Raw genomic sequence first — 22,375 nt, 5'->3', positions numbered from 1 at the left:
CTCCAGACCCCAGATACCCTCTGCGGCCCTGGAGGGAGAGGGAGGCAGAGCGCACTCAGCAGCCTGGACATAGTGTGCAGGAGCGCACCTGAGGTCCAGGTACCTGCCAGATGCCCTGTTGGCAGCAGGAGGCACACAACAGACTTGAGCGGAGTGCAAGTGGGTCTGCGCGCGCCGGGCACCCCGGGGTTTCCTCCCCGGGAGAGAGCTCAGGCGGGAGCCCCCCAGGGCTCAAGGGTGGGCGAGGCTGGGCACCTCCCCGCCAGCCTGCCCGGGAGCGCCTCCCGGGGCCTTGGTTGGGTGGGGTGGCTCCCAGGGTCGCAATGCCCGGGCAGAGGCTCCGGGTACGCAGAGCCACTGTCTGGGGTGGGGGCGACCGATGGGGCAGTGGGAGTTCCAGAGCAGTGGGAAGTTCCAGAGCAGCCTCCTGGGAGTGAGGCCAACCCCCTCCCCAGAGGCTCAGGAAGGCCCAGGAGGGCGATGGGCCAGGAGCGCGCACCCCAGCCTCCCTGCTGGTGCACAAGCCCGTGTGGGAGCCGAGGGAGGCACAGGACGAGCTGCCAGAGCCGGGGCTGCGGCGCGGTGGGCACCGTCAGCATATCCGGCGACCTTGAAACGGCCCTGCCTTCCTTGCCACCGCCTGCTTCCCACGCAGGCCCACGAGGGTGAGGGTTAGCGAGGGCGGCTCTGGAAACGCTGTGCCATGAAGCTGCTTCCAGGAGCGGACAGAGGCCCAGAGGCCCAGGAGCTGCCGGGGACACCATTCCCTGGGGCCGCCACCTGGTGGCGCCTCGCACTGCGGTCTCCCTGGCAAGGGGCCTCCTGAACCAGACCTGCCGGTGGTGGGTGCAGGTGGGTCTCCGGGCGCCTTCCCGCCATCCAGCCCAGCCTCACTCCCTTCATGGCACCAGGGCCATGGGGCTTGAGACCCCTGCCCGGCGGTTTTCAGGCCAGGAGAGGAAGGAATCTTGTCCGGCAGCCCCTGTGCTTTGGTTGGCGCCTGCTGCCCGCTGGAGCTGCCCACCTCGCCCAGGGGTGCTGCACCCATAGCACCTCCGCTGTCTGGGGCTACCCCCCGTACCCCTCCATGCCTAGAAACACCTGCAGTTCACGTCCTGTGATGGCAGCGGGCGCGGGGAGCCCTGAGCCTCTCCGGTGGCCGAGGGACACCTCCCTGTGGCCAGGTGTGAGAGCCTGGGCTGCACGGGGCCCACGGTGGTCCCCAGTGTGGAGAGCCGAGCCAGTAAGAACGTACTCCTGGAAGCCCTCCTGCCTTCTGGGCACCACGCCAGCATCACCGGCTTGTCTGACCCCCACACCACATGCAGGTATTGCCACGGTCCCTACTCTCAAGTTTTTCTGGGTTGGCTTCATTGTTTTTAAGATTTATTTATTTGTGCATACAAGAGCTGGGGTACAGGCCAGAGGTGCGCGTGGTGAGAGGATTCGCCAGAGACGTAGTGGGGAACAGAACAGGCAGATCTACTGAAATCCACTGCTGAGGGGAGCAGCGGGGAGTCAGGAGAGGTCTGCCGCGCCCTGTGGGTAGCTCCCTGGCCGGGGATGGAACTCGTGCTGCAGAGGCTGCAGTAAGCTTCATAGGTTGTGTCTTAACCCCTTGCGCCACCAGGGAGGCCCTGTTGGTTTTTTCTCTTTTAAGATTTATTTATTTGTGCATACAAGCCCGCTGCCATCACAGGACGTGAACTGCAGGTGTTTCTAGGCATGGAGGGGTACTGGGGGGTAGCCCCAGAACTGGGGTGCAGGCCAGAGGTGCGGGGGGTGAGAGGACTCACCAGAGACAGAGTGGGGAACAGAACAGGTGGATTGACTGATATACACTGCTGAGGGGAGCAGCGGGGAGACAGGAGAGGTCTGCTGCGCCCTGTGGGTAGCGCCCTGGCCTGGATGGAACTTGTGCGGCAGTGGGTGCAGACAGCTTCATAGTGCTGTGCTTAACCCCTTGTGCCACCAGGGAGTCCCCTGGCTTGGTTTTTTTTTTTTTACATATCCTGCCTGTGGGTTCACAAACAGAAGAGTGCTTTCTTCCCTTTGCCCCTGAAGTTCCCTCTGCCCAGACACCCCCACTGTCTCTAGATGTCAGCTTTGGGGATCCCCTCATTTCTCTGCTAGGTTCACACCCACCCACCCTAGCTTTGGGGGAAGCACCTGTTCAATCCTCACCCCCCCCACCCAAGGGCAGGGGCCAGAGGGTGGAGAGTGTCCCTCCACCCAGGGGGTGGAAAGGCCCCAACTTCCCTAAAGCCTGCACCCTAAAACCCGGCCCACTCAGCTCTCTGGGTTATAAATGACTCTTGTTCCAAATAACCAACAAGACCCCCAGGATCCTTCAGTTGAAAGGAACGTGGGGGGAAAGACCTCTAAAATCTAGGGTAACTTAAAAGGGAGTTCGCTCCTGTTGTTCTGAAGACTCAGGTGGGGAAGGGGGTGTCTGAGGGGGGACCTTGCTCTCCGGCTTCTCCCCCAGAGCTGGGACCGCTCGGGGAGGGTGCAGCCGTGGGGCAGGGGGCTGGGGGGAGCACGCCCAGCCGAGTGAGCCAGGTGTGTGGCCAGGGCCGGGGAGAGGCATCTGGGGCATGGCTGCGGGAGCTGCGCGGTGCTTTTCTGAGCCCTAACGAGTCCCTAACTGCTCTGCAGACGGCCGGCCGGCCGGGGCCCTGGGCTCAGCGTCGCAAGGGGCGAGGGGCTCCGGCGCCCCGCGGGCCCTGCTGTGGGATGCATGGGACGACTTATTCCCATGGCCTGGTCTGTTGGGGTTAACGATACACGCCAGATGCTCCACGGATGCAGGCTCGGGGGTCCTCGGTGGGCCAGAGGGGTCCGTGTGGCTGAGGGCCGTGTCTCCCAGCCCGCTCGGCCGCTCTCCGATGGGCACGCTGGGCTTCTCCCGCCAAGCAAGCAGGGGCGAGGCCTGGGGGGTTGGGTGGTGAGTGGGGGAGCACCCTGGACAGCACCCTCGACTCCGGGCCGGGGCCTCCTCTGGCCGGCTGGTGGGGTCTGCTGGCGGCCACTAGGGAGTGGGCCGGCGGCCAGTGGCGCGCTTCCCTGAGCTACCGCTGCCCCGCCAGTCGGCTGGGGGGGGCTGCCCCCGAGCAGATGGGCAGGGGATGCCCTGCCAGTCAGCAGCAGCTGCGCTGGGAGGCTGCCCGGAGGGCCTCTGGGGTGTGGAACTGTCATCCTGCACCTCCCCACCCACCCATCCCGTGCGGGGGTGAGAACCCGGGGGCCAGTTGAGATGAAAGCGCGCAGGGCTCCCGGGCGGCCTCATCTTCCCTGGACCTCAGGCTCCCCGGGCAGCACCTGGAGCCGGATGAGACTAACTTCCAGAGCCACGAGAATGCGACGGAGCCCTTTGGGCTGCGGGCGGGCTGTCCAGCCCCCGGCGCTCGTCCTGCCTCGGCCAGGTCCCCAGCCGCCGGGACCCAACTGGTGGAGACCCCTCTCCGGGCCTGCTTCCCCTCCGGCCCAGCCCTTCAGTTGGCAGAGCTCCTGGTGGGGGGACGGCCTGAGGGGAAACCCACTTGGGAGCTCGCTGAGCCCCGCCCCTTAGTGCCTGCCACCTGCTGGGCCGGGCGGGTGAGGGCTGGGCCCCCAGAGGAGGCGCTGAGCCCGAATGAACACAGGGCCTTAGAGCAGCAGGGGCCACAGCCAGCGCTAGGCACGGTCTGGCCCCACCCGTGACGCTCACATACACCCCTACAGGTGCTGGGGTGCTCCTGGGATGGGGGGACGCGCCCCCAGCTCTCCCCCTTCCCCCAACCCAGCCCAGCGCAGGAACAAAGGCCAGGAGGGGGGACCTGCAGGTGACCCGGGGCAGGGCGGGCGACACCGCCTCCTTAGGGTGCCGTGCACGCTCCTCCAGCGACCTGGGGAGCCTGGCGCGCGGCCTCCTGTCCTGACTCCGCGCGGTGAGGGCTCAGGTCTCCCACAGCGCGGGCCCCGGAGCCGCTGCCTCTTTCCAGCCCATCATCATGGGGCTACCTCGGAGACTGGGGGACCCGATGGAGCTGTGCAAGGTGGGGGTGGGAGACTGGGGCTGGGGGCGTAGAGGCGGGGTGGGGGGGGGCCCTGACTGTGACCCGCGTAACCGCCACGGAGCCTGAAGCCGCTGCTGGAGTCGGAGCCAGCTCAAGGGGCTCATCTGCCGCTGCTGGGCAGGGAGGTGAGTGCCGGGCAGGGGCAGGGGTGTCTTGGGGCACGGAGGGCGCCGGCCCGGGGACCCTACCCCTGGCAAGATGGCGGTGCTCGCCGCAGCCTGTCAGAGATCTGCCTCGCTGGCCCCTCCCGCATGGCCTGGCGCAAGGCTTCGCTGCTCCCAGCTGAAGGCCGGCACCCTGGAAATGACCATGCGCTTCCTGCAAGAGCTGCCGGCGCCCTCCTGCCTGGACACAGCGCCCGGTGCGTGACCCCGCTGCGCCTCAGCCTCGCCCCATGCTGGTACCCCGCACCCTACCCGGCTGACGCGCACCGGTCTCTGCCCACGGCGCCCTCCGACAGCCACCGCCAGGGTCACCGCGCCTGCCTGGAGCGCCTGGCCCGCGTGTTGCCTGCCCGCCGCGTCCTGGAGCCCGCCCTGAGCTCCCGCCTGCTGGAGCGCCTTTGGGGGAGGCCTGGGGCTCGGCCCCAACAGGGGGCCCAGGAATACCCACCACCCGCCTCTACCCTTGCCCTCCCCACCGCCGCGCCCGCACCCTCGCGGCGTGCGCCTCCCTGCGCCTCCGGCCTCTGGCGGCCGAGGGAACCCGGGCTGACTGCGGGCTGACCGCGAGGACCGCAGGGCGCTGGGCAGGAGAGGAAGCTCGTGGCGTGGCGCTGGCTCCTGTTGCCACTACCAGGAGCTGCCCAGAAACAGGACCAGGCCGGAACCAGCATGTCTGCGGGTGTGAGCAGAGGCAGGCACGGGGCCCTCTGGAGGAAGTGAGGGAAGGAGCCCTGTCTGTCCCCCCTCTGGGGGTGTCTGGGCTGACGAGCAAAGGCAGGGCTGCAGGGCGGGGACGAAACCCCCACCCCAGCTGGTGGCGTGGAGGGCCTGAGCCCAGCAGGGACCGTCGGGGGTGCTGCGGCCTGGCATGGAACAGCCGCAGTGCGGGGCTGCCAGCCGATTAAGGAGCAGGAACCCTTTCCTCGCTGTCCCCCGCAGGCTGCTCGTCACTGCTCTCCGGCAGAGGTTGCTGGAAGCAACTTGTTCCCAAGACTCTTTCCCATGAAAGCCAGAGGATCCGGCGCAGGCGGAGGGAGGGGGGTGTGGCCCCCAGCAGTGGTTCCCCAGAGGAGGCGGGGGCACCACTCTTGGCACGTTCCTGCCGTGTCTTGGGGTTTGCGGAGTCCTCCCTCGGTTCCTTGGTCCAAAACCCTGCAGCTTCCAGGGCAGGAAGACAAAACTGAGGCGGGGGGGGGTGTTGCACAAAACCAGCCTCTACGCCCCATAAACCCTTGAGGGCCTAGGCACTGATTCGGGAGGGCAGGATGCAGGGTGCGGTGGGGGCTTTGTTGAATGTCAGGAGAAGGGGACCCCCCAGCAAGACTGCTGTGCTGTCACCTCCTGGGCCCAGCTGGCTGGACTGTGAGCCCCTGGAGGGCAGGCTGGGGCTGCGCACCTCTGTGTCCCCGGCACTGGGCCCACAGTGGCCGCGCATGAGCACGGCGGGCAATGAACAGGCGAGGTGACTGGGCCGCGCTGCACTGTGCCATGGACAAGCCAGCTCTTTTTTGTCTTTGCCTCAAATGCCACCACGGGGTCCCTAATAGCGCTGCACGTGTCTCCAAGGCCACGGAGGGGTGTGGAGAGCAGCCAGGACAGTGCCCACTCGCCTGCCTTCACTGTTCCTCCGAAGACACCCTGGCCTGAGCAGGAGGGCTAGTGGAGCTGAGGGCAGGGAGGGCGTGGGTGGGGGACTCCTCAGACACACGCTGGGCCAGACCCTTAGCCTTTCGACACAGATTAAGAACTTTTTTTTTTTAAAGATTTATTTATTTATGCATCCAAGAGCTGGGGCGCAGGCCAGAGGTGCGGAGGGTGAGAGGATTCCCCAGAGACAGAGTGGGGAGCAGAACAGGCGGATCTACTGAAATCCGCTGCTGGGGGAGCAGCGGGGAGACAGGAGAGGTCTGCTGTGCCGTGTGGGTAGCTCCCTCGTGGGGGATCGAACTTATGCTGCAGAGGCGTCTTAACCCCTTGTGCCACCAGGGAGGCCCCCAGAGATTAAGAACTTTTGACACAGGGCCTCCCCGGTGGCGCAGCGGTTGAGCGCTGGGTTGCGAAGCTGCGCACGGCCTCTGCGGCGCCGGTTCAATCCCCGGCTGCTCCCCGGCCACCGGAGGAGGGTCCCACATGGCGCGCAGACCTCCCCTGCCGCCCGCTGCTCCCCTCAGCGGTGTACTTCGGTCCTTCTGCCTGCTCTGCTCCCCGCTCTGGCTCTGGTGAATTCTCTCACCCTCCCATGCTTCTGACTGTACCCAGTGCATGTATAAACAAAAACAAACAAACAAACCAGCAAACAAATAAAGCATGCCTCTATAAAAAAAAAAAAAAAAAGAACTTTTGACACAGATTTCAACTCACAGCTGACCGGCACTGGGCACAGAGGCCCCCTCCTCTCCTCACACCTGCCCCTTTTTGAGTCTGAACCCCACCTGGGTCCCCAGCTCTGGCTCTGGGGACCTGACCCCAGCCACTTTCTAAGGCGGCCATCAGGGAGGGAGCCGGACAGGCAGCGACTCACAGGTGCAGCCCCGTGGGATCCGGGCCTGCAGCCCGCTGCCTGGGGAGAGCTGGCATGTCCCGGCAGGTGAGGTTCTAGGCCTGAGGCGAGGAGCCAGCTTCCCAGCAGCGCTGCGTGAGGGTTGCCTAGTGGGACGTGTGGCACAGGGATGCCAGCACCCTCCTCTGCTCCCGGGATCCCCCGAGCCCTGCCTGGTGGCCCAGGGCGAGCACTGGGCAGCGTGCACTTTTTCTGCATGGGAAGGAGGTGGCCTTACTCAGAGGCATTTGCTGAGCCTGAACAAGGCCCACACCGGGCCAGCGGCCGGGTCTTGTGATGTCCCCGTGACCAGATGCGTCTGTCTGGCACACTCGGTGGAGAACAGGCCCCCGGGCTCTCGTAAAACCGTGGGTGAAGTGCTCTCGTGACCGGACAGCTGGAGTGGAGCTGCCTGCGAGCAGGTCTCTGCAGAGATGCAGGCTTCCCCGGAGGCCCGAGCCGGCTACTTCTCCCCGCGCGGTTCTTTCGGAGAAGTCAAGTCCGTGTCCACGGGCCGGGGGCAGACTCTGCGGTAAACCCCTGTGAAGCCTGGTGCCGGGAACCGGCCACTGACGAATGGAACAAGGGGGACCGGACAGCCTCCCTGGAACATCTGGAAACACCAGCAGCCCTTTGCTACCGTCCCCTCCAGGCTTTGGGGTGACCTCTCTGGACGGGGGCGCTTGCTCCATCATGTGTGGCCACATCAACCCGCCACCTTTCTGCTAATGCACGCCAGGTGGCTAATGCCTTCCCAGGGGCTCCCCCAGCCAGCAGCGCTCCCCTGGCTGTCTCTGGGCCTCCCAGGCGCTGTGGGTGCTCATGTCCTGGCCCGGCCAAGCGATGCCTGCAGAGAGACCTGCCTGGGCGTGGGATGCAGGGGAGAAGGCAGCCACCCTGGGGGGGTTCCCAGTGTGCAGCGAGTTTCACTCGGCGTTAGAGGCCCTGGTAAAGCCCCCAGGTGCTTCAAGCAGCTGTAATAAAACTTTGCAAGGTTTCAGGAGCATGAGAAAAGCCCTGGGCGCCCGGCAGACGCGGTGTCCTGTCACCCAAGATCCATGCGGGGGCAGCAGAGAGCAGCGCCCTGATGCTGGTGGGAGCCCCAGCGCTGGGGGGGGGGGTGTGTGTGTGTGGGGGGGGCTTCCTGCCTGGGCAGGGTGGGGGCTCAGGCTGACAAGGGTGGCGGCTGGTGGCATGCAGGAGGGTGGCCCACGCCCAGCTGCCGAGGGTGCAAGCTCTGGGCGCACAGGGCCAAGTTCTTAAGGAACAAAGAGCCACCTGGACCTCCGATCAGAGGCAAGTCTGAGTTTGTGGGTTTTGCGGGGACCGCGAGATCGTGAGTCTTTAATTAAGTATGAAAATGAGCGCCTGTGCGGAATGAAAAGGCAGGTCATGCCAGGCCGGCGGTCCTGGCAGAGCCAGCCTACACTTTCGGTTTCTCTTTACATAATTGACAACAACATCACAGACCCACTTCCTCAGAAATGCCTCCTGGGGCGGCCCTGCTCTCCCCAGGTCCCGGGCGCCCGCTGCTGTGTCCTTGCTGGCCAGCCGGGCCGGGCTCCAACCTGGTGGGACTCACGGTAAATTCACCTGTGCCCAGAAAGGGCTGGGCTCGGCCGCGTGACAGCGAACTGCTCTCCATTCACGTCGCGCCGGTACAGGCTGTGCCACGGTCTCTCGTTCACAGACTCTTGCACCACTTAGGGCGTGTTTCCCCTCACACCTGTCTGGGAGCTAATAAAATGCACATTTCCAGGTCCTGACTCCAAGGGCTCTGACTCCCCAGGTCTCAGTCAACGCTTTATACCGCACTCCTGGTGTTAGGGGGAAAAGGCTGTCCTAAAGCTAATTCCACACAGGCTCTGTGGACTCCCCCCCCCCCAGGCCAAAGCCAAAGACACTGGGAACTCCATATCCCATCCCCACCCAAGGGAAGGGGGCTGGGACCTGAGGGTGGGGTTCAGCCGCCAGGGTGGTATAAAGCCAGACACGTGGGCTTTGGAGGGGTCCCCCATTTTGGCTCTCCGCCAGCTCGCAGCGAACGGAACGGCCAGCTCGGAGAGTGACTTTGGGTTTCCAGGTTGGCGGATCGGGTGGGACGCATGAAAGACTTTATTTCCCTATTTTCTCCCTGAGTTGTCCATTTTCCTTATTTCCTTTTCTCTTGTAAATAAGCCTTTTATGAACCTTTTGTGTGTGTCTGTAATAGAGTATTCATAAGTCCCTTTAAAGCGCGCGGGTGAGGCCCCACAGCCAGGAACCCGTTCAATATCGGGGCTGCCCTATAACACTGGGACACGGGTGGACACGCTCCGGCAAAGACCCCACCTCGAGAAGGGTGGGTCCAGGGATGGGGTGGAGGGTAGGGGTGGGCGTCAGTGTGTAATTGTGACAGAATTTCAGTTTTGCAAGATCAAAAGAATTTAAAAGGGCCTCCCTGGTGGCCCAGGGATTGAGTCTCAGTGCTATCACCACTGTGGCCTGAGTTTGATCCCTGGCCAGGGAGCTACTCACACGGCGCAGCAGGCCTCTCCTGTCTCCCCGCTGCTCCCCTCAGCAGTGGATTTCAGTGGATCTGCCTGTTCTGCCCCCCACTCGGTCTCTGGTGAATCCTCTCCTGCACCTCTGGCCTGCACCCCAGGTCTTGTATGCATAAACAAATAAATCTTTTTTTAAAAAAAAAATAGTGTCCCCCAGTAGGTAGAAGAGTCATCTTCACAGGCTCCATCCTGTTTGCAGGAATCTGTTGCCTGAGGGAAAACCAGTGTTTTCACACCCGTGGCTGACCCATGAGCCAGATAACCTGGACTTAACAAGGGTACCCCGCCTTTCCTTGTCCACAGGGCAGTCTTTAACAAGAATGAAAATCAAACCCTGCAGGGCCTTCCTCCAGCATCAGTGCATCTTCAGTTCAGGACAATTTAGATCGTCCTGACAATGCTGTTCTTAGGGCCCATGACTCATTGGTCCCATCTGTATGAACTAAATCCCAGCTCTTGAGTGTGGTGGAACAGCTCTCCACGGCAGACAGCTGGACGGCTCTCGGGGTTTGAATCCTCACTTTGACGACCCAATATGCTCTGTCTGCCTATGTTAGAGATTTCATTTCCAAAATGATAAGGTCCCAGAGCTGGAACAGGAACCCCTCAGGATGCAAAGATCCCAGCCAAGAGAGGCCTTTGGTCATGGGGTGCTCCTGCTTTGCTCCTTTCCTGAAAGGAGTCCCAGCTCCCCAGTCACCCCCCTACCCCTTTCTCCCTCGACTTCCTGTTGTTTCGCCAGGGCTGTCATGTCAGGGCCAGGGAGGCAGCCTGGGCGCGGGCTTTTCTAACCCGGCAGGTCAAAACTTTCTTTTGAACTTAATTCCCTGGTGGCTTAGGGGTTGAGTCTCAGGCTGTCACCGCTGTGGCCTGAGTTTGATCCCCGGCCAGGGAGCTACCCACATGGCGCAGCAGACCTCTCCTGTCTCACCCGCTGCTCCCCTCAGCAGTGTATATCAGTCAGTCTGCCTGTTCTGCTCCCCACTCTGTTGCTGGTGGATCCTCTCACCCCCCCCATCTCTGGCCTGCACCCCAGCTCTTCTATGCAAATAAATAAAATAAATTTAGTTTGCATTTATTTTATGCTGAGTTTATTCCAAAGTCATACAATTTTTGTTTCTCCAGTTTCTTCTGGGATGTCCTTTTCTCCTGTGCAGCTGCCCTCCCCTGTCTGGCTTTGGAGCCGCTCCCTCCTCTGCAGGAGGGACTGTGTGTGTGTGGATGGCTGTGTGTGTGGGTCCCTGCGCCCCGGACCACTGTAGGCCCCCTGTGTGCCTGGGGCCAGGGGGTTGTGGGGACTTGCTTCACCTGGATGTGCCCGAGACCGGACAGTGGACGTCTAGACCCTCCCGTCCAGCCCGGCATGTGTGAGGCTGTGCAGTGCACGTCCAGCACTGCCGGGCCCGAAACGCCGTCCTGAGGCTGCTGTACCCCTGCCTGCACGCCCCGCCGGAGCCGCCCTGCTTCTCTGGGGTGAGCACCTCTGCGCGGGGGGCAGGAGCCGGTGAGACAGCGGCCCTCTCTCGGGGAGCAGCCCCCCAGGCTGCCTCCGCCCTCGGGGGCTCTTCCAGCGAGGGCGAGCGACTGCTCCAGCGGCTCCAGCGAGCGAGGCCCGTGGCGCGCAGAGGCCTTCGCCCACCGACAGGCTGACCTCGCCTCCCGCGGGGCTGGAGAGCCAGCGAGCGCAGCTGAGCGTGGTGTGTGTGGGCAACAGCATTTCCCCGGCTCGCGGGGGGCGGGGGGGAGCCGGGGGGGGGGTGCTGGGGGTGCCCGAGGCGGCTCTGGCCAGGGAGCGCGCCTTGCGCTGCCTGGACCGCGTCCTCCTGGTTTCAGGGTGCTCGCCGTGGACGCTGGGTCCATGCTGTGCGTGATTTGGGGTCTAGGCAGACCCCGCGGCAGACGAGGCGAGCGCACGGTGCCCTCCAGCCCGGCACGCATGCCCCAGCCCTGGGCGCGTCCCTTGGGCCTGTTTCCTACGTTTGCAGGGCGCCAGGAGGACCCCCCACTCCCCCCAGTGCGCAGCACGGGCGTGGCTGTTCCTCTAGATGCACATTTGACCTACTTAGAGCCAGGGGTGATTCCTAAATACTTGTTTTTATTTTTAAGATTTACTTATGCACACAAGAGCTGGGGTACAGGCCAGAGTTGTGTCCTGCTCCCCACTCTGTCTCTGAGGAATCCTCTCACCCCCCCCACCCCGCACCTCTGGCCTACACCCCGATCTTGTATGCAAAAAAAAAAAAGACTTGGCATCGAAGGAAAGAGACAAGCTGTGTCCCCTGTGCCCAGCTGACCCGAGCCGGGCACCAGGAGGCCAGGGCGTGAATCTCAGCCCCATCTAGCTGGACTCTCCCTGTCCCCCGCCCCCCCCATGGCCAGCATCCCAACAGGGCAAACCCTCTGAGCCCCCAGGACGCCACTTGGCTTCAGGAGCGAGTCCATAAGCTGCTGCAGCCCTGTCCCCGTGTGGGGTACACCCCTGTGCCCCCGAGTCCACTCGCCTCCCCTCCGACTGCCCACTGGAAGGGCCGGGGCCGGGCGGGCAGGAGCTGCTGTGAGGCCACAGAGGCAAGGGCGAGGCGGGGCTGCGGCCGGTGCCCCCAGCCCTGCCGGGCCGCCTCTCCCCAGCGCACCTCCTGTCTGCCGCCTCCAGGCCTCCTGCTCCGCGGCCAACGTGAGATGTTGGTTTCTCTGCTGTTGTTCCTCATTGTAGATTGTGTGATGTCTTGGAGCCTCGTGCTTTCGTCGGGTTAGCTTTCCTTTTTTCTGGTTTAATTTAATTCCCCCCAGGACCGTTCCTTAAACCTCTTCCCCTCTGAGCCTCGTGGCATTATAAACGCCTGCCCGTTCCCGTCAGTGTTTTATTCTGTGCAGTCGTCTGCCGGGTTCATGCCCAGGGCTCGCCGTTGTCATGCTGACTTGCTCACAGCACATCATGCTCTGGAACTCTCGGCTTGGCAGAAAATGGCTGCCCTCCGCCCTCGCCTCTGGCTGGCTGGGGTCACGTGGGTGGGCAGGCGGCCTCGCGGGCTGCGTAAGTGGGCACTCAGGCGCCCCCACTTAGCTTGCAGCCATGACCCAGCTATGATAGTGCTGCCTAAGCATTAGAGAGGGTGTACGTTTTTGAGTTGATAGTTTCATGGTCAGTGGCTAGAGGCCCCAGAGGGGGACTGGTGGGCTGTACGGTAGTTCCATTTTTAGATTGTTTTTAAAAGATTTATTTATTTATGCACACAAGAGCTGGGGTGTACAGCAGAGGTGTGGGGGGTGAGAGTGGGGAGCAGAACAGGCGGATCCACTGAAATCCTCTGCTGAGGGGACCAGTGGACGAGTCAGGAGAGGTCTGCTGCGCCCTGTGGGTCAGCTCCCTGGCCAGGGATCGAACCCAGGCCTTTGCGGTAATAGCCTGAGACTCCACCCCCAGACCCCAGGGACACCTGCCATTTTTAAATTTTTTTTCCTTTTATTTATTTATTTTTTATAGAGGCATGTTTTTAATTTATTTATTTGTTTGTTTTGTTTATACATGCACTGGGTACAGTCAGAGCACGGGAGGGTGAGAGAATTCACCAGAGCCAGAGCAGGGAGCAGAGCAGGCAGAAGGACCGAAGGACACTGCTGAGGGGAGCAGCGGGCGGCAGGAGAGGTCTGCGCGCCATGTGGGACCCTCCTCCGGTGGCCGGGGAGCAGCCGGGGATCGAACCGTCACTGCAGAGGCCGCGGGCAGCTTCGCAACCCAGCGCTCAACCGCTGCGCCACCGGGGAGGCCCCATTTTTAGATTTTTTAAGGTAAATTCAGATCATTTTCCAAAATAGCTACAGCAGGCACACCCCACCCACAGAGCCGGGGAGCTGGCACACCGGGCTGGGGAAGGGCTCTTCACTGGAGGCTCAGCCCTGATGGCACAGGCAGTGAGAGTTCTGCTCTGCATCCACCTCCCAGCGCCTTGATGGGGATGTACCTCTGGAGAGTTAGCTGGCCTCCACCTCCCCAAGGCCCCTGGGGGGGGTCAGGTAAGTGGGGGTTCTGTCCCCCCAGGTTCAGGAGGCCCTTCTCTTTTACAGCTGGGTTACAAATTGAAGCGTACACAAGAACCACATCTGTTTGAAAAGTGATATTCAGTGTGGTTAATGGAGTTGAATATCTGAATAGTTAATATTTTAGAATGCCTGGGGGATGTGGCTCAGCCCTTATCTGTTCTGTCCTCACCACTTCACGATTCCGATGTGGTGAAGAAATTCAGCACAGACTGGGTTGGTGGCCTGCCTGCGCCATCCACCTCTCAGGCATTAGAGACATGAAGGGAGCCTCCCTGATGGCGCAGGGGTTAAGTCCCAGCACTATGAAGCTATCAGCAGCCACTACAGCACCAGCTTGATCCCTGGCCAGGGAGCAACCCATATGGCGCAGCAGACCTCTCCTGTCTCCCCGCTGCTCCCCTCAGCAGTGTGTTTCAGTGGATCTGCCTGTTCTGCTCCCCACTCTGTCTCCAATGAGTCCTCTCACCCCTGCACCTCTGGCCTGTACCCCAGTTCTTGTAAGCATAAATAAAATCTTGACAAAAAGATTTTATTTATGTATTTTTGCATAGAAGAACTGAGATGTGGGGGTGCCAAAGGTGTGGGGGTGAGTTCTGAGCAGGGGGGAAGAAGAGGTGCGGAACCTGCAGAGCAGGCCCAGGGAGTTGGAAGGCACGGAGCAAGCCTTGCAAGAAGAGTTCACTGCTCAGTGCTGGGAAAGGTGGAGTAAGATGACTTCTGATATCAGATTATTGGATTTAGCAAGTGGGAAGGAATTAGTGACCTTGATAAACCGAGCAGTAGAGACAAAGGCCAGGATGGATCGGGTCAGAAGACAACGGAAGGGAAGTGGATGAGGATCTAGATAGGACGGGCTCTTTTCAGCCCTTTGCTGAAAGAGAGAGCTAGAAATGGCCCAGGAGCTCCCGTGGGTAGCAGGCGAGACCTCGGACGAGGAGGTCGAGGCCAGCAGGGGAGACTTCAGTGGCAGTTGGCTGCAAGGCGGCAAAACAGTTCAGAAAGTTTCTGTGGACTGGGCTCCCCAGGCTGTCCCTGAAAATAGGGCAACGTGGTCATAAACAAGTCTCCTCCCATGGCTGATGTGAAGCAGCCTCCTTCTCCACAGAATCCAGGACACGGGTCACTCGCCCCTACCCCAGCCGCTCTGTTATCTCCTGGGGTTCCTTCCTCTCCCACTTGGGCAGGTGTCCATCGGGATGGACAGATCCTGTTTCAGGTCAAAGGTTCCCAAAGGGACACGGAAGACTTTTTTGTCCTCTACTGGGTGAGAGCAAACTGCTTAACCCTAAGCCGCTCAGGCATCCTCCAGCCCAGGCATTTCTCTAGCGGCCCCTGCTATCACGGCAGAATTTTTGGGTCTCCCAATCAGATTTTGAGGCTTTCGAAGAATGAAATGTCTCCAAAGCTCATGCCCTACGCAAACAGGGCCGGGCCACGTCAATCCTTACTCCTGGCTGTGCCAGACAGAATGTTTGAGTGGGCAAGATGAGAACAGACAGCAAGAAAGGCCCTCGTTTTTTCTGTGCCTCGTTTAGTCCTCCTGTATTTACCCACTTTTTCTTTTCTTCTTTTTTTTTTTTTAAGATTTATTTATGCATGCAAGAGCCAGGGTACAGGCCAGAGGTGCTGGGGAGTGAGAGGATTCAGCAGAAACAGAGTGGGGAGCAGAACAGGCAGAGCCACTGAAATCCACTGCTGAGGGGAGCAGTGGGGAGACAGGAGAGGTCTGCTGTGCCGTGTGGGTAGCTCCCTGGCCATCTGGGGATCAGGGATCGAACTGGTGTTGCAGTGGCTGGCAATAGCTTGAGAGCGCTGTGTCTGTAACCCCTGTGCCGCCAGGGAGGCCCTAATTACCCACCTTTTACCAGGTAAAGGACTTCCCTGCCCTGGAAAGCTGGCTCTACCTCCTGGGTCCCCTCCTAAGAAATCCCTCCACTCGGGCCCCCCCCCGTCCCCGCACTGGAAAGAGGTGGTGCTTAAACAGGCTCGGAGCAGTGGTGTGTGCATTGCCTTAGTTCATGCTGGAAGGTGAACATTCCAGCGTTCCGGGACTTGAGAGGGGCGCCAGGGGGGCGCCAGGGGGGCCTCCAGGGCCTGCCGCAGCAGGTGTCCGGGTTATTTAGTGCGGTGGAAACGGACTGGCTGTTGGAATTGCATTTGGAGAGCCCGCGCTCTCCCGGCTTTATTTTAAAAAATCGGATCATAAAAGCAATTTACACTTATTGTAAAAAATCTGGAAAAAAGCCAAATCTCACGTGGAGGCAAAAGCTCGCTGCAACTCGCTTTGCTCTCCCTGGAGCGCAGGGGGGGGGGGCCGGGGCGGGCGCGGAGGGGGGGGGCCCTGCGGTCCCAGCCGGGCTGCACCCCGCCCCCGCGGCCCGGGCCACGGCCCGCAACGGGCGCGGCGTGGACGGGCGCGGCGTGGACGGCCGCGGTGTAGACGCGCGCGGTGTAGACGGCCGCGGCGTGGACGGGCGCGGGCCCGGGGACGCGCGCGCAGGAGCCGCGGGGCCGCGTGACGGGCTCTGCGGGCGAGGCCGGGGCGCGGGGCGGGCGGCGGCCTCCGCATCCCCCACAAACGCGCGCCTCCCCCCGCAGCCGCCCCGCGCGCGCCGGGGGCACGGCCCCCGCCCCCAGCGCCGGCGCCGCCCAACGGCCGCCGAACCTTCTGGAAGCGGCGCCCCGCGGCGGCTCTGGCGGCGGCCCGGACCCCACGCCCGAGGAGCGGGCGGGGCCGGGGCGGGGCCTCGGGCCGGGGCGGGGCCTCGGGCGCGGGGGCGGGGCGGGGGCGGGGCCGGGCGGGCGGCGCTGTTCCATTCGCTGCGGGCGCGCAGGCCCCGCCCCGCGGCCCCGCCCCGCCCCCCATGGCGCCGCCCGGGCTCATTCATTCCGCGCCGGGCCTGCCAGACACCTGCGCGCCGCCGCCGCCCGCCCGCGCCAGCATGTCGGCCCCCGCCGCCGAGACGCCGTCGGCCATCCAGATCTGCCGGTGAGGCGCGCCGCGGCCTCCGCGCTCGGCCGGCCCGGGGCGCGCGGGGCGGCGGGGGCGGCCTAGGCGGCCTCGGGGCCCGCGCCAGCACGGGGGGCCCGCGCCCCGCGCCCGCCCGCCCCCCCGCCCCCGGCGGTCCCCGCGCCCGCCGCCCCCTGCCGGGCCCCGGGCCGGGCGCGCTCGGGCGGCGGGCGCGGCCCCTTCCCCTAACGGCCGCCGCTGAGGAGGCGCCGCCGCGCGCCCGCGGCCCGAGGAGGCCGCCCGCCCGCCGCCGCCGCCCGCGGGGCGCTGAGGGGCGGCCGGGCCCCGGCTTCGCCGCGCGGGGAGGCTCGCGTCAAGGTGACCCCGCCTGGCCCCGGCGGAGCCCCCGCCCGGCGCCCCAGCTCTGGGGAGGGGAGCCGCCGGGAGGCCGCACAGGCCCGGGGGCCGCCGGCGCGCAGACGCGCACCCCGAGCCCGCGCCGCCCTGTTGGGGGGCGGGCTCCTCCGCTGGGAGCTTGGGCATCCTCCGAGCTCGGGTCCAAGCCAGGCTGGACCCCCCAACCTGGGTGCTGACTTCCCCCCGGAAGGTGGGGGGCTCGGCATGCACCGAGTGCTGCAGCGCTGGGCAGCCCGAGCCCCACCCCGTCTTCTGGCCCCGTGGAGGTCCTCAAGGTCAGTTTCTAGGGAGAGGAAATCTTTGGGGGGGCCTTGGTCCAGCCTCTGGTGTTGGCTCTGCCGCTGTCCTGGCCCCAGCGGCTCCAGGCTCCGCGAGCAGGAATAATAGAAGTACCTGCTTCTGGAGACAGATGGGCCTGGAATCAGAACCTTGGACCACCCTTCCTTAGGGCCGGGTGACCTTGGGCTTCGTCCTGTGCAGAGGGCTTGAGCATCTCATCTCACGCTTTGCCCAGCTTTCTGGGGAAAGGGGCGGCCACCCCCTCCAGCTCGGCCAGAGGAGAGGGTCTCGCGGGGTTCTGTCAGGTCATCAGCCAGGAGAGCCCAGGGGCCGCTCCTAGACCCTTTCTTTCCACGGCTCTCCCAAATGCTGGCTGTGGCCTATGCTGGGAAGGCTGGGCCTTCATTTACTCCATCAGGAAGATGAATAGTCCATGGCTACGTCTTGTCTTTTGTTTAAAACCAGCTTCTAACAGCTCACAGGTTTTTGGCTCGCTCCGGACACTAATGTGCAAACACAAGTGTCTGTGTTTGCTCTGTCTTCCGCTGTGAGCATCCTCGGCTGCCTCTTGTGCATTCACAGTTGCTTTTTGTGTCTTAGTGGCCGCCCTGGCGTGGGATGCGTGGGCAGGATGCCTGGCCAGGGTGAGCCTCAGGTGTCTAGCAGGTCTGCCAAGGGCATGGGGGAAGGGCTGTGTGATGGCTCAGGACACTGGTTGGCGAGCCCTTTAAGGACATCTGAACTGACCCCCCATGTTGAAAGAGGAGCCTCCTGGCCTAGACGCCAAGCCTGTGAACGTGAGTCTCACTGGATGCCTCCGAGGAAAAGCACCACCTTGAGGGAGGGACTCCAACCTGGAAAATTCAGTCTCCACCTTAGGGTGTTCACAACCAAGGCCTAAACCAGTGAGAGTGGTCACATGGTCGTGGTGCGGAGGGAGCTCTTCCAGGGCTGGGACTTCACGCCCTGGGGAGGCCGGGGCCTGGAGCCCGCCCTGCAGTCCAGGCCTGCCTCTTCTCCTTGCGGGCCCTCGATTTTCACATGGGCTACCCTCTGTTGAAAAGAAAGTGAGGGCCTCCGTGGTGGTGCGAGGGGTTAAGCACAGCACCGTGAAGCTATGTGCAGAGTTCAATCACTCAACCCCAGGGAGCAACCCACATGGCACAGCAGACCTCTCCTGTCTCGCCCGCCCGCTGCTCCCCTCAGCAGTGGATTTCAGTCAGTCTGCTTGTTCCGCTCCCCGCTCTGTCTCTGGTGAGTCCTCTCACCACACCCGCACCTCTGGCCTATACCCCACTTCTTGTTCTTGTATGCATAAATAAATAAATATTAAAAAGAAGAAATAAAAGAAAGTGAGTTAGTGCTTGGCGGAGGGGCTAGCGCGTTGTCAGTAAACGGCGGTGTATGTCCCCGGGTGGGGCTCCGGTGGCCGAGGCGCTGGGTTAGAATCACCGTCCTCCCCCTGGCAGGCGTGGCCCTGGCACCTCCTACCCTCGCAGGCCACCGCCTCCTCATCTGTGAACTGGAGGTGAAATGGTGCCGGCCCCAGGCTGCCAGTGGAAACCCCTGGTACAGCATGCAGAAAGGAGAGCTCCCCGGGCATCCGGTTACCTTAGCACAGCAGGCCACTGTGGGGCGCTGTCGCCTCCTTCCTGGATGGGTCCCCGGGACAGCTTTTAAAGTCTCAAATGGACTAGTAGTGCAGGACGCCAGGGTCGGAGGCACTTTGAAGCCCCATTGTCCTGGGGCGCTGGGATGACTGGGCCAAGGTCAGCCTTGGACCGTGACTGGCTCTGGGAGCTGAAGGCAGCTGGTGGCGATTCCCTGCCCGGGGTGCCAAGGGCCTCAGCTGTGGCCTTCCACTGCGCCCCAAGCTTAGCTTCCTGCTCAGTGGTGAGGTAACAGGTTGCTGGGGGCCCCGACGCTGCAGCTTGGCCTTGGAACTGGGTGCCGAGGGGTGGGGTGGGCGCTGGCGAGGGGTCAGTGCTGGTCCGCTCGCTGCCTGCCGGCTCTGCATTAATTGTATTCATGCCGGTGTATTGAAATGGAAATGTGATGTGGCTGGGCTGGCGGCTGGGCGCCCGCTGGAGCTGTGCTGGGTAGGGGGCATTTAAGCGCGGAATCCCAGGCAGGCCTGGGTGGGGAGTGGGGAAGGGTTTCCCACAGGCAGCTTTTGGGACGACTGTGCCCTCCTCAGCACCCGGGAGTGGCGGTGCGCCTTGTCTGGACGTGGCCCAGCTGGCAGACAGCCTCGGAGTCCTTGGCTATAGGCAGGTCGGCGGCCGGTCTGCCCCTGCTGGCCTGTCTTGGGAGGCCAAGCTCCCAGGAAGTTTACAGAGGTCGGGCGGTCCCCTCCACCCCGCCAGTGCAGGTGTGTGGGACCGGCGTGAGGTGGAGGATGTCAGGAGGTTGGATTTTTTCTCCTTGGGACTTTGCCCCAGGTTTTTAGTGAAAAGGTAGACTGACGTACAGGCAGACTGGCACCCTGGGGGCATAAAATCCTGCACAATCACCAAGATGTGGGTGCTGGGTGAGGATGCAGAGCACCTGAGCCGGGCTGCCTCGGCTCCCCGTTGCAGTGGTGTTACAGGGCAGCCCCAAAGGGACTTATCAATACTCCACTGCAGGTGCACATAAAAGGTTCATAAAAGATTTGTTTTCAAGAGAAGGGGGAAATGAGGAAATGTACAACTCAGGGAGAAAAGAGGGAGATAAAGTCTTAAATGCGTCCTACCCGATCCACCCACCTGGAATCCCCATGGCACGCTGAGACCTGGCCGAGAGCCAAGCGCCTTGAGGCCAAGAGAGCCCCAAGGCCCACGTGTCTGGTTTTATACCAACCCGAGCAGCTTAACTCCGCCCTCAGGTCCCAGCAACCCTCCCTTTGGTGATGATGGGATTTGTCTTTCCCAGTGTCCTGATGGATTTGGTCTGGGGTGGGGGTGGAGTCCACAAAGCCTGCATGGAATTAGCTTAGGACATCCTTTCCCCCTAACAGTGGCACCAGAAGTGGCTCTCCTGGGCGTGTGGCTTTTCCAGGTGGGGCGCAAGGGGTGACCACCTGGCTGCCTCTGCTTCCTTCCTTCCCTGCCCAGAGGTGTGCTGGGAGCAGAGTGACCTAGCCCCCCACGCGTGGACTACCTACATCCCGGCAACTGAGGAACCTTGTTGAATAGGCAGATTTCCTTTCCTTTTTTTTTTTTTTTTAAAGATTTATTTATTTATTTATTTATTTATACAAGCACTGGGTACAGTCAGAAGCACGGGGGGGGGGGTGAGAGGATTCACCAGAGCCAGAGCGGGGAGCAGATCAGGCAGACTGACGAAATACACTGCTGAGGGGAGCAGCGGGCGGCAGGAGAGGTCTGTGCGCCATGTGGGACCCTTGCCAGCGGCTGGGGATCGAACTGGTGCTGCAGAGGCTGCTTCGCAGCCCAGTGCTCAACCACTGCACCACCAGGGGAGGCCTCGAATAAGCAGATTTTCTGCATGCAAATTACACTTCAGTAGAAAATTAACAAAACACAGATTTTAAAACATTTGTGAGATACCTGAAGGAAGTAGACAAGTTTCTTGATAGTTGGTATGGAATCTCTAGTTGTTTTTTCAAAAGATGTATTTATTTATGCATACAAGAACTGGGGCACAGGCCAGAGGTGTGTAGGGGGGGGTATGAGAGGATTCACTAGAGACAGTGGAGAGCAGAGCAGGCAGATCTACTGAAATACACTGCTGAGGGTGTTACAGGGCAGGGAGGGGGGCACCCCAGAGCCTGCAAACCTGCCTGCTCTAAATAGGTTCTGCCATCCGCCACATCAACACAAAATATATGAGACTTTAATGAAAAGGAACTTTAATACAATTAGGAAACAACAATACAGGAAAGGCAAAGAATATAGTTTCTAAATCAAGCACCCCGGGCCTCCTTGGTGGTGTAAGCAGTTGAGCGCAACACTGTGAAGTTGTCCGCAGCCTCTGCAGTGCTGGTTTGATCCCCACTGGCCGCGGAGCAACCCACATGGCGCAGCAGACCTCTCCTGTCTCCCCGCTGCTCCCCTCAGCAGTGTATTTCGGTCAGTCTGCCCGTTCTGCTCCCCGCTCTGTCTCTGGTGAATCCTCTCACCCCCCCCCCCGTGCATCTGGCCTGTACCCCGGTTAAAAAAAAAAAAGGGAGATGTAAATCACACACCCCAAGTTACCTGTCCCCTCGTGGGTAAAAGCCTATCCAAACGGGATTGCCCAGAGCAAGGCCTGAAAGCTGCCACAAGTCTTAAGCACCTTTCAGTGGGGACGCACAGAAAAGGATCAGAAACAACCAGATAAGTCTGGGAGGAAAAGAGCAAAATCAAGATAAAAGCTGCCATTGTCACCTCCCCACGGGTCTCACCCACATCTGTGCCACCCAGTCCATGACCAAAAGGCAAACACAGCTTCTTCACATGTCCCTGCTCCACGTGCCTCCTCCAGGGCTCTTTCTGGCTCCATCCTGCTTCCTTCCTTGCCAGTCTCCTCTGCAGCTTCTCCTCTCCTTGCTCAGTGCCACCCTCCCTTGGATGGGACAGGAAACCTGGAAACTCCCCCTTTTCTGGGGACCCCCCTGTTACAAAGGGAGCAGCGGGAGAGGCAGAAGAGGTCTGCTGTGCTGTGTGGGTTGTTTCCCTGGGCGGGGATTGAACTCATGCTGCAGTGGCTACTGAGAGCTTCGTAGTGCTGAGACTTAACTCCTGCACCACAGGGAGGCCCTGTGGTTCTGTTTTTAAACTGAATCTTTCCCTTTTAGAGGGGATGCTGTGCTCCGAAGGATGCCAGGCTGGGATGACTGGGACTTGTTTCAAATTCATTTGGAGCTGGGGGGTGGGGTGGGGGGAGCAGAGGAACCCCAGGGGAGGGTTCAGAGCTGATAGGTGGGGACTTGGAGATTCAAGGCCTGCTTCCTTCTACTCTTGTGTTTCCCACATCAATGAGTAAAAAGAGAAGCCACTTCTGCACCCTTGCCCCAGGCCCACTGCATGGAGTCCTTGTGGGTAGGGCCCACGGGTCCGCATTTTCCTGTGTTCATCTCTCCCTGTGCCTGAGCTTCCCCTCTGAAGTCAGGCCAGGAACCTTTGCCCTGTGCGGTGGCTTCTTCCTGCACCTGCCCTGTCACCTCTTTGCTAGTTGGCTGTGCTCCCGCCACCCGCTGCTCCCAGGCCCTTCCAGCCCGCCAGGCCTAGGGTGGTCCCTAGGAGGCTTCCAGGGGGGAGCTGGCATCCTGCAGTGCTGCGCAGGGGCCCCGCCCACTTGCTCCTGGGCCTGGAAGGCTCTTCCTGCCTTCCCTCTTAATTGCTTACGTGGCAGGCCTGAGTCATGAATTCTTGCTTCACAGGCTTTCCCCTGAAGCATCC

At 61.8% G+C, this 22,375-nt stretch overlaps 1 protein-coding gene across 1 annotated transcript in view; it reads left to right on the top strand.

Moving 5' to 3' along the window:
• Positions 1 to 16,209: 16,209 nt before the first annotated feature.
• The window catches only part of ACOT7 (acyl-CoA thioesterase 7), a gene marked incomplete at its 5' end in the record, with an annotated part of 69,016 nt that continues 62,850 nt past the window's right edge, over positions 16,210 to 22,375 (top strand). Inside the window, one exon of the mRNA XM_084241512.1 lies at positions 16,210 to 16,334. Within this exon, the coding sequence (XP_084097638.1) occupies positions 16,210 to 16,334 (125 nt within the window). The remainder of the gene's footprint in view (positions 16,335 to 22,375) is intronic.

This window comes from Talpa europaea (genome assembly GCF_964194135.1).
Source record: "Talpa europaea genome assembly, chromosome: 9".
NCBI lineage: Eukaryota > Metazoa > Chordata > Mammalia > Eulipotyphla > Talpidae > Talpa > Talpa europaea.
Note: the sequence above shows the minus strand (reverse complement) of the source record. Positions and strands in the feature narration are given on the sequence as shown.